We start from the raw sequence: 12,295 nt of genomic DNA on the forward strand, positions 1-12,295 counted from the left end.
GGCGGAATGTACATAGTCAGATGCTCGACCGCCACGGTCGAGGGATGGACAGGAGCAGGGGAACCTTAAATGTCTATTTTTCCCTTAGAGTGGCCAGTAGTTGTATTTATCCTGGAATTTTGTAAACTGTCCTTTAAACTCTAGTTCTATTGGGATCCCATGTACGAAATGTTTATATAAATGAAATGTATCGTTTATGACCAAAATCTTTTAACCCTAGTTCAATTATAGTTTCAATAACACGTTTGTAACGCCCTGGATAACCAAGACCGTTACACTGTGTGTTTAAAATAGTGCAAGACTTTCTAATCAAGTCATTTAAACAAAGTGTGAACTCTATATCATCATCAGAGTAGGAATAAAAGATTTTGGTCACAAACAGGCTATTTTCATTAAAAATGACAGTTTGATACATGGAAACTCAAAACAGGATTTAGACGTCTTAGTTACAACAAATTCCAAGAGTTACAAGTATTTCAAGCCACTCTAATGGAAAAATATACATTTTAGGTTTCCGTCCCTGTACAATTTCTCGACCGTGGCGGCCGAGCAGCTGACAATGTACACCTCGCCCCCAAAGCTCTCCAACTCATGGTTGATTCAGCCTACCCTTGCCTTTACCTGCACCACGTAGCACCCGTGAGCCGAGGCCCAGCAAGAAAGCATGATAACATAGCAAGATCAACAACACTTATAAAATACTTCACAACGCTCAACCAGGAATTTAACATTTCATAACATTTATCCAATCAGTAATAACTTACAACAGAATAACAGTTTGTCATCCAAACAGCCAACAAATCACGGTCACAACACAATATTCACGCTCACAATCAACAGTTTATCACATCATTAAATGATACTCAGGGTCAGCGCCCTTTGTCGCACCCTCTATTTAATACACTGTCTTCGGCTCTCTTGGGCCACCCCCAGTGTAATACTCACTGACTCCGGCCAGCTTAACCGAGCTTAGTGATAAATAAGCTGCCTCAGCTACCAGTGGCCGAGCCGCGCCCTGTGCGCAAATATTGATTCCAACACTCTTAGGCCGGTTATCGCATGTCCCATGGCATAATAATACCATCTCATGACATGATATACAAATGTAGGGAGCTCTTAGTCCCATCGTGTCCACATGGTTAATCACATTCACATAACAATGCATACAAACATAGGGAACACTTAGTCCCAACCTAGCCACATAATCAGGTGCAGCTTTCTTACCTGTATCCTGAGCTTCCGATGCCCCAAAGCTGTGAGCACGATCCTCTATCCCGAGCCTCACCAAAGACCTAGTCACAACACAAATGAAACATCCTTTATCACTAACCAATCCAAAACTACTTCCCAGAACCAATCCCACACTCTCGGAACCCCCAAATCCCTAAAACAATGCACCGAAGACATCCCCCGAACCCCCGGAGCGAAGGCTCAAAATTGCAAAATCCCATGTTCTGAAATTGGCCTAGCGCCGCGGCGCTGCCCAATAGGGCCGCGGCGCCCAGCAAGTCAGAGAGCTTGCTCTGCCCAGAAACTGCCTCGCGCCGCGATGCGCAAGAACAGCGCCGCGACGCTCCTTCGCGAGCCCATAAATCTGGGTTTTTCCTTGCGTTTTTCCCGAGCCTAAACCATTCCAAATCATTCCAAACAAATACCTAAGCCCAAATATCAATTCAGAACCCCAAATGAACCCTCTAACAACCCATAAACGTCATAAACAACCCCAATCACACAAGCACACCCCAAGATCCTATCTTGAGTTTCAAATTCCTAAAACTTTAACCATGGCTTTCAAAACTATAAATCATGCTTCAAAAGTCTTAAACCACACCAATTACGAAAATTAAACATGCTAAAGATTCTTACCTCAATCAAACTCAGCTTGAACTCCTCCCAATTCCAGCTCCCAACCTCTTTCCTCTTGATTATCCTAATTGAATTTCCAAGTAAAACCAGCCATATTCCCATTAAGTTTTCCCACTCAATCTCTGAAAATTCAAACTTAAATTCAACTTAAACAGAGCACAATTCTTACCTTTGAGCAATCCTAGCTTAAGTCTGGTTTTGGTTGCCTCAAACTCCTTTAAATCTCCTCCTAGGTCACAAGTTCAGCCCCTTCTTCATCTCCCTTTTCTTTCTAGCTCTTTCTTCCAAATTCAACATAAACCAAAATGTGATCAAGTGTAGTACGTATTCCCTTCTCCTTCAGCTGAAGTAATCCTAATCCTTGCCTAATGACCCTTTTACCCTTCCATCTATTTCCCATTCCAACTAAACCTCAAGGCCCTTTTTGTCATTCCTACTTCCTTACAATTCTACCATTTCTCCATCTAAACCTGCTACTCTCTATGGTTACTAACAGTTACACAGGTTACCAAATTACCAGTTACCATTATCTCACAAGAGCTAAATTACAAAATCCCCAAAATACCCCTAGACTCCTCCCGAGCCGGGTATAAAATCCCGTTGTGACTTTTGAGTTATCTAGCTCCCTAGGACCGTCTCAGCACGTGCATCACATTGATATCACCACACCCACGTAGTACAAATCACATAACATAATTATCACGTTTATGCCCTCAACGGGCTAAATTTATCATATAACATAATACACATAGTCACGCATCTCAAATACTCAAATAGTCATATAACGTGCTTTAAATCTTAATCATGCATCTTAATCATTAAATTCACACATACTTCCCATTATGCCCTCCAAGCACACTAATCAAGGCCCTTAAGCCTTATTAGTAAATTTGGGTCGTTACAATGTTTCTAACCAAAAGACTTGATTAGCAAGTCTTGTACCTTTATAAATACACAGTGTAATGGTCTTGGCTACCCAGGGCGTTACTGTTGAAAAAAAGCTTATACAGGATCTTTATTTATTTTCATGTATATCTAATATTAAACAAATTAATACAAGATAGCCTAAACACATGTTTCTAAAATTGAATTCAAAGAGAAACAAATAATATAATACTTACAGTATACGCAGCGGAATTAAGAGTCCTTCCTTCAGTTTCTCTAACTCTTGTATCCTCTCTGTCGCAGAGTATTATCAAGAAACTGAACCGATCTTCTATTTTCTTCACAATCTTCCAATGTATCCTTAGAACCACCTAGACTAGTGTGGGCAATTCTCAACACATGAGATAGATATAGAGAGAAGAAGAGAAAATAACAAAGTGGCTTAGAAAGGACTTGTGTTTAGAGAGAATATAAAACTATCAGAAAATCTTACTTGTGACTTATCTGTCGTCTCTAAAATCTTCTCTCTAAGCACTCCTTTTATAGACTCAATTAGGTCATTTAATTTAATTAAAAAATCAATAAAATAACAGTCATTTTGAAGCCCTAGGTCGAAATTATCATGGACTATAGGCCCGTGAAATTTCCCATTTGATTATAAGCCCATTGGACTTAAAATCAAGGCCTGTATTATAATCTATTGATTTAATTAATTAAATAATTATTTAAATTCTTTATCAAATTAATTATTTATAATTTGAACCTTGATTTAAATTTATTTATTAATTTAGATACCAATTTATCTTAATTAATAAATCTGCCATAATTTCTCTTTTCTTCTCAAAATTACACAACTCTGTGAAACTATCCAAAATTGACCCGGTCAACTTTGATAATTCTAATTGATAATTAAATCAATTAATTGAGACTATCTAGATGATTTTATCCAAGGTACAATGGGGACCATGGGCCTATGAAATCAAGCTCCAATAAGTTATCATAAATCTAACAAATAAATTTACTAACTTATTAATTCCTCGTGACTCCACTATAGACTCGGAATTGCACTCTTGAATTCATAGAACGCTCTATAACAAATATAGATACGCTATTAATTATCCATTGTTACAACCATAATTTTCACTCAATCCTCTATAGACGGTCTATAATGAGATAGGACTAAAATACCGCTTTACCCCTCATTGTATTTTATCCTTAAAACACTTAGTTCCTTGTAAATGATATTTCAGTAAACTAATTTAATTACTGAAATGAGATCTCTATCATTTAACACCTTGAACCAAACTAAAAGGAAACCATCGTTTCACTTCTTCATCAGAAGCTATAGATGTTCATATCTATGATTAACACTCCCACTCAATTATACTACCGAGTTCCCAAGATGTAAGTATGGGCTAGTCCGTAGAGTAAGCTGGTAACGAACAAGTCAAAGAACTCAAATAATACAATCAGTTAGAATACTAACCACTTAGAATTGAGATTGAATTGACCTATGGTCAACTATATGATATGACTAAAATAGATAATAACGGTATGTTTACTTATCTTATCAACTGTCAATATCGGTCCGATGTAACAAATACATCTGATCTTATCTACTTTGCTAATGTTCTGGAAAGAACATAACACTGTAATGTGTAAGTAGATCATATCGTAGATTGGCAAGTCAGTGTAAATCCGGTGCACTGACTAATCTTAGAACTAACTTATTTTTGAACATATAATCATATTTATATTCCACTGTGATTACGTCACTATAAATAAGATTAGCTATATGCTCGGGATTTAATAGAAGTTTATATTAAACAAATAATCATGAAAATAAAACATGTGAGCAAAGTGATTGACCAAGTCAAAAAATGATTTCTATTTTTTTATTGATAATAAAATGAGATTACAAAGAATTTGGGTTTTAATTAGGGCATAAAACCCCAACAGTTACATGTATGTATACATATATATATTTATATAATGTAAGGTGACTTCGAAACAATTCAAGAATTTTAACTAACAATTTTTACATTGGCTAGAGACTCATGCTGATAACGTATTATAAAATTATTTAGAATAATATAAACTAAAATATTAAAGCAGAGAAAGAGATAGATAAAGAGTAATACTAAGGAAGAATGAAATTCTTATGTGTTATTTTAATAGGGGAATGACTCTTATTTATATAGATAAATATGTCCTAAAAAATCAAGTAACTACTCTGAATACAATAAAGAATTAATGCTGTTATTTTACTTTTGGGTAACATAATGATTCTCCATTATTATGGACATACATATATATAATATTTATAATATAAATATTTATTTTACGATAATTTTTAATTGGTTTTAAAGTATATTTAGTTAAATATTTGTAATATTTCATTAAAGTTGACAAAAAATTGTTAAAACAAAAAAAATCGTTAAATACACACTTGTTTTTATACTAGATACAAGCAACGTGCAATGTAAGTTTGCATAATTTTATTTATAGAATTTATTACTTATTTTTAGTAAATTTGTATCATTATTATATAAATTTTAAATAAATAAACAATATTTTATATAAAAGAATGATATAAATATATTAAATGAAAAATTAAACTAAAATACTGTTTGTGATTTTTTTAAAATGTATATAATATGATAATCTTTTTAAATAATTTTTTTTAATAAAAATTAAGATTATGTATTATGTATTATTATAATGATATTTTATAATATTTAAATTTATATTAATATAAGTATTAAATATATAGTCTAGTATTATATATTTTTTATAATATTTAAATTTAAATTAATATAATTATTAAATAGTTTGTATTATATATTATTATAATAATTATATTTTATAATATTTGAATTTATATTAATATAATTATTATATTCGTAGTCTATGTTAAATATTATTATAATAATGATATTTTATAACATTTAAATTTTTATTAATATAATTAATAAATATATATTTTTATTTAAATATAGTCTAGTATTATATATTTTTTATAATATTTAAATTTATACTAATATAATTATTAAATAGTTTGTATTATATATTATTATAATAATTATATTTTATAATATTTGAATTTATATTAATATAATTATTATATTCGTAGTCTATGTTAAATATTATTATAATAATGATATGTTATAACATTTAAATTTTTATTAATATAATTAATAAATATTTATTTTTATTTAATTTTAAAAAAATATTGGTTAAATATTATAATATTTAGTTAAAAGTAACAAAACAGATAGATAAAATTAAGAATTTATCTACACAATTTTTATATAGTTCACAGGTGAGATTGAGATAACATAACTCATATCATAAAAAAGAACATACTATTGATTATAAGATGAGAAGATATTAGATGACAATGTTAATGCTTCACGAGATTGAATCATCTAAAAATAAGTGTTATTTCATCACTCGTGAGACAAAGTATACTAATACTAGTCATTAGTCTAATTAATTATCGTCATGTGCTTCCTAAAAATTAAATGTAAATCTTACGTCATATTCGTAATTGACCTAAAAAATATCCATCATTACACTGATGCCTTGGATCACTGATAATAATGTTAAGGTTTAGTCTAATTAATTTCCATCATCACTGTAAATTTTATGCTTAAAGATTTCCACTGAACACAAACTATGTCTAAGAGCACTCAACACAAACACTGCTAGTAATGTTTAGGAAAACTTCTTAACGAAAGTGCGAAATTCCAAGCTGTTCCCACTTCTAAATCCACAAAAACAGAGTGACCCACCAACCCAATAAATAATCAAATTATATATTTCCAGTTAAAGAAAAAAAAATTAAAAAAATCAAAGCAACGGCTACATTTTGTTACTATACCTTAGACTACTAAAATTAGCTTGATCATTACAATTGACCGTTAGATACAATACTTCATGAAACAGAATAACCAAAAAAAAAAATCAAAATAAACAAGTAGTAATTATTTTTATAATTATTTATCTACTACGTATCTTTATTATTATATTAAAAAGCTTCAAACCCGCGCCTATAAACCCTACCAAAATTCGACCGTTACAGATCTTCCGCTACAACAAAAGAGCTCACTTGACTGAAAAAAGGCCTCTTTGCTTGCAGAGAGTGGCCTTTCCGATATCCCGTTTCTCCATTTTTTTTCCATCTTTCTTTCTTTTAATTCATAACCCATAACCATCTTTCTCGCTACAAGCTCACAAACTATGGATTCCCCACCTCAAACGAAAAAAACAGGGTTAAATCTCCCGTCTGGGATGTCCGAGACATCGCTTCGTCTCGAGACCTTTTCGGGTTCCTTTCGGGGCATATCGAGCTTATCGTCGCCATCCAAATCTTCCACCTGCAGCGATCGGTTCATTCCCTGTCGATCTTCGTCTAGGCTTCACACTTTTGGGCTAATAGAGAAGGCATCACCGGTCAAAGAAGGCAGCAATGAGGCCTACTCGAGGTTGTTGAAATCGGAACTTTTCGGGTCTGACTTTGGCTCCTTTTCTCCTGCAGGTGGTAACCAAGTCGGGTCTTCGCCGATGAGTAGTCCCAGTAAAAATATGTTGAGGTTTAAGACCGATCATTCGGGTCCAAGCTCTCCCTTTTCGCCTTCGATTTTGGGGCACGACGCCGGGTTCTCTTCTGAAACTTCTACCCCTCCGAAGCCACCACGGAAGGTCCCTAAAACCCCCCATAAGGTAAGTTATTGAATTAGTATTTTTTTTTCTTTTTCTTTGGGAACAGAAGACAAGGATTACAACTGCCATGAAATGCAGTTGTCTTTTAATTTATTACACTGTAGAATGCTTTTCATGCAGTTGTCTTTTAATTTATTACACTGTAGAATGCTTTTCGAATCAGGATAGAATATACTTTTTTATTTTATTTTTTAAATCTAGCTTTTCGTTCAAGTGACTAAATCTAAAACTGAAAATATTTGTTTCTTCATCTAGCATAATAACAAGATTTTCACTAGTGTTATTACTTTTTTGGTGGCTTATTAGTGAATTCTGTTGCAGGTTTTAGATGCACCATCTCTGCAAGATGACTTCTATTTGAACCTTGTTGATTGGTCCTCACAAAATATGCTCGCCGTTGGATTGGGAACCTGTGTTTATCTATGGAGTGCATCAAATAGCAAGGTAATAAAAGACCCTGTTATGTCGTTGTGTCCAACTAGATCGAGTGAGTGACGTTACTTGTTTTCTTACTCTCTCTTTTTTAACCCCTCAGGTAACAAAGTTGTGCGATTTGGGACCTAATGACGGAGTATGCTCTGTCCAGTGGACCCGGGAGGGATCATACATTGCGGTTGGTACAAGCCTTGGCCAAGTTCAGGTAAATTACTTAATGACCTGTTACACTTCTCTCTCTCTCTCTCTCTGTTTTAGTACAATTTGGGACTCAACAATTAGTGGGGGTTTCCTATTACAGGTTTGGGACGGAACACAATGCAAAAGGGTCCGAACTATGGGAGGCCATCAAACAAGAACAGGTGTTTTGGCATGGAACTCACGCATTTTAGCATCTGGAAGCAGAGACAGGAACATATTTCAACATGATCTTCGGGTCTCCAGTGACTACATCAGCAAGCTTGTTGGCCACAAGTCTGAGGTGTGGAGTTCGTGGTGTGCATTAATTGTGCATGATCTTTTAACGTTACATTACAAAAAAGATTTTTCACAACAACGAAGTTAACGTTAGGCTGTCAAATCTTATAGGTATGTGGGCTTAAGTGGTCTCATGATGACAGGGAACTCGCTTCAGGTGGCAATGATAACCAGGTATGTTGGTACGTCTCATCAACGAGGTTTGGTCTCCTATCTCTATACAATTTGCTAACTTCAGTGGGCTTGTTATTCGACCAGCTCTTGGTATGGAATCAGCACGGCCAACAACCAGTTCTAAAACTGACAGAACATACAGCAGCTGTTAAGGCCATTGCTTGGTCACCCCACCAGAGCGGCCTTCTTGCATCTGGAGGCGGGACAGCCGACAGATGTATTCGCTTTTGGAACACCACAAACGGTCACCAACTGAACAGTGTCGACACTGGAAGCCAGGTATGAAGTTTCATGTTTTATTTGTACTTGTCTTCTCTAAGATTCTAAGCATTAAAGTTTAACTATCATTGCTTGCACAGGTATGCAACCTTGCATGGAGTAAGAACGTTAATGAGATAGTCAGCACTCATGGTTATTCCCAGAATCAAATTATGGTTTGGAAGTATCCATCAATGGGAAAGGTCGGCCCCTATACAATTTTGCTTTTAGTTTTTTAATCTATCAACAAATTCTAAAATGAGATTTGTTTTTCTTTTCTTATATAGGTAGCCACTCTAACTGGGCATAACATGCGAGTGCTATACCTTGCAATGTCACCTGATGGTCAGGTAAAATGAATTATGTTTCTCCAGAGCAAAATTCTGCGTACTATTTTTATAATCTCCTTGTCAGTGGGGAAGGAAAATTTTAGAATCTAACTAAATTTGGTCATTACAATGCAGACCATAGTTACTGGTGCTGGAGATGAAACGCTCAGATTCTGGAATATCTTCCCATCCATGAAAACACCGGTAAGCATGACTGAACTAATATGATAAAAAAGATATGTTGATGATATATTCCTTCCTATTGCCATGATGTGCTTGACTAACTCTACTCCACTATGTTTTTCAGACACCGGTTAAAGATGTTGGTCTTTGGTCACTAGGACGAACCCAGATTCGGTGATCTTTCTGCAGTGTGAAGTGTAAATGGGGACCATAATAGAGTGTTTTTGTATTAGCTTTGTATGTAACCCTATAGTGTTTTTCTTTTTTGATATATCAAAACCTACAAAAATATTACGAATTTTGTATAGTATAAACTTATTTTTTGCTGTACAATACTAAATTTTGAATGTAACCAAACAAGTCTTTATTTGAACTAATTATTTCATCATTTTATTTCTTGACCACATACATATTATGTAATAAGTTTTTATTTGAACTAATGCAACTTTTATAAAAAAAAACTCGTTTGTTTTTAACTCTTAAGAATGAATGGCTTGTCATTACAAATAATGGCTTGTCATTATATATTATGTAATAAGTTTTTATTTGAACTAATGCAACTTTTATAAAAAAAAACTCGTTTGTTTTTAACTCTTAAGAATGAATGGCTTGTCATTACAAATAATGGCTCGCACTCTACTTCTTCGCTTGGGACTGTAGACCTTGACATATCAAATAAATCTCCCTTGATGAAGATCTTGTAGCTTTAGGTCTCAACCATGACGCTTTTCTAAACAATGGTTTGCAAATCCGGCCGAATTCTGCATTTACAAGAAATTAAACTCACAGATATCAGAAATAAAAGAGCATCCATTATAGAAGAAAAGTACAAGACAGAGATACCTTGCCCATCTTCGCTCTCTAAAAGCTTAATGACAAGGTGGCCACCCCTTTGCAATAGACCATTAACATCGTCGTCATCATCATCCACACCAGCAACTAAACCTTCCAAATTAGCCTCTGTCTGCACTAAGGAGGCTCTACCCACAGCAACTTCCAGAGCTCGCATACCTAATTCGACTGATAAAGCTGAATCCTTGGTAGTGATTCCAGAAACTGGGGGACACATATCAGACAGTATCACAGAAAAGCCTTTTTGCTGCAAGATATAGAACAAGCAAATCGTATTATTTTTCCAGTCCTTTTTTGAGACCAAGAAATTGGAAAACTCATCTAAGACACAGGAAACAACAACCTGAGGAGAAAGTGCCCGAATTCGATTTCTGGGTAGGTTCATAACATCACCGCAAACAGTTTGAGCTCTTGAATCACAGTGATGCTGAGGAACCTTCACCTTCTGTTCTGCATATTCCAATTTTTACAAATCAATATCTTAAAAAACAGTCCAGAAAATCAACAAAAGATCTTACATCACCACCTAATGTTTCAACATTGCTCATAACGAAATAGTTTAATGAATTGAAACACTTAAATATTCCATAACTGAAGTAATCAAAGAATCAGACCTTAATATCAATGCCCACAACAACCCCACCTTTATTGAGGGGACCCAAGCTTTGACATGCTACCTGGGAATTGCATAGTTTTGAAAAAACACAAAAAACATGAATGTCATAGTAAAAATCAACAAAGATAAAAGAAACTCCTTAAAATTTACAATAAAATTGAAATAGTGACAATTGAAGGGGTGGATGAAGGAACCTGAAGCCAAGCACCAGGAGCACAACCAAGATCGAGAACAGATGATCCCGATGTTATGAGCTTGTACTGCTTCTGTATCTGAAGTAGCTGTGCTTTAAAAGAAACAAAGGAAGAACTTAGAAGCAGAACAATACAACACACGCAAAGACACAAATATAAAATATACACACATAAATGATAATGAATGAAAGAAAGAAAAACGATACCTTAAAAGCAGAGCGAGCGACATAGCCAAGGCGTTGAGCTTCTCTGTAGAAGAAATCAGGAGCTCCAGCTCCACTCATCTCTGCAAATGTTGTTTGTGTATTTCTTTTCTTTGCAAATGTTAAAACCCTAAACCCTATAGTCTGTCACAATATTACAACAAACCCAAAATTAAAATTTTAAAAATAATTAAAAGATAAAATACTATTTTATACCCTCTATTTTTACTAAATACCCTATTTAAACCATCTATTTTGAAAAATACTTTTTTAACCCTATATTTTGTAAATTAATTAAATATAATACCCTGATTTTGGTGAAAATATTTCTAAATTATAACATTGGTGCATGTCGGAGTTCAACACATTTTCCAAGTTGGTGACTCGTAAATAAAATCTAAGAGCAAAAATATTTTAATCATAATCAAATTTATGTGACTATTTTAAATTAATTTACAAAACACAAAGTCTAAAATGTATTTTTAAAACAAAATATCACATGTATTTAGTCAAATTAGAGGGTTCAAAAATAGTGTTATCCCAATATAAAAAACAAAAATAATAATGAAAAAAAAGTAGTGAGATTACTCATTATAATTACACTAGAAAATATAATCACATTTCGCGCAGTCTTTTGTAATGGTTATTTTGGTCGATTACCCTTTATTTATAAAAATTAACTTTTAGACATCGTGTTTTGTCAAAAGTTTAAAAATAGTACTCGATAGATCGATTATTTGAACACTTCATTTCAACCGATTACCCATTTTGACCTTTTAATTTTAAAAATTAACTTTTGAACCATGTATGTATTCAAAAGATTTAAAATTTTATATAAAAAGTAAATTATATATAATATATATTTTGTGTAAGGGTTCATACTATTTTGAACCTTCTATTTTAGCCGATCACTCGGTTTGACCCTTTATTTTAAAAAATTAACTTTTGGACATCGTGTTTTGTCAAAACATTAAAAATAGATAAATATAGATACATTTTTTGAACCACATGTATTCGATTACTTGTTTAGACCCTTTATTTTAAAAAATTAATTTTTGGACCTTGTGTTTTGTCCAAATGTTAAACATATATATGTAG

At 33.5% G+C, this 12,295-nt stretch overlaps 2 protein-coding genes across 2 annotated transcripts; one reads left to right on the forward strand and one right to left on the reverse strand.

Moving 5' to 3' along the window:
• The first annotated feature begins 6,812 nt into the window (after positions 1 to 6,812).
• On the forward strand, positions 6,813 to 9,725 carry LOC133798400 (protein FIZZY-RELATED 3). The gene is made up of 10 exons (XM_062236669.1): positions 6,813 to 7,476; positions 7,798 to 7,920; positions 8,012 to 8,116; positions 8,213 to 8,392; positions 8,500 to 8,562; positions 8,647 to 8,841; positions 8,922 to 9,023; positions 9,108 to 9,170; positions 9,285 to 9,353; positions 9,457 to 9,725. The coding sequence occupies exons 1-10, from the start codon at positions 6,994 to 6,996 to the stop codon at positions 9,508 to 9,510; spliced, it is 1,437 nt and encodes a 478-aa protein (XP_062092653.1). The 5' UTR covers positions 6,813 to 6,993; the 3' UTR covers positions 9,511 to 9,725.
• Positions 9,726 to 9,951: 226 nt separating this feature from the next.
• Positions 9,952 to 11,331, reverse strand: LOC133798402 (uncharacterized). The gene is made up of 6 exons (XM_062236670.1): positions 11,201 to 11,331; positions 10,995 to 11,081; positions 10,799 to 10,861; positions 10,528 to 10,629; positions 10,176 to 10,431; positions 9,952 to 10,093 (listed from the first exon to the last, which is right to left on the reverse strand). Exons 1-6 carry the CDS (start codon positions 11,276 to 11,278, stop codon positions 9,969 to 9,971), a joined length of 711 nt encoding a protein of 236 aa, XP_062092654.1. The 5' UTR covers positions 11,279 to 11,331; the 3' UTR covers positions 9,952 to 9,968.
• Between the last annotated feature and the right edge of the window lie 964 nt (positions 11,332 to 12,295).

The sequence above is a fragment of the Humulus lupulus genome, chromosome 8, assembly GCF_963169125.1.
Source record: "Humulus lupulus chromosome 8, drHumLupu1.1, whole genome shotgun sequence".
NCBI lineage: Eukaryota > Viridiplantae > Streptophyta > Magnoliopsida > Rosales > Cannabaceae > Humulus > Humulus lupulus.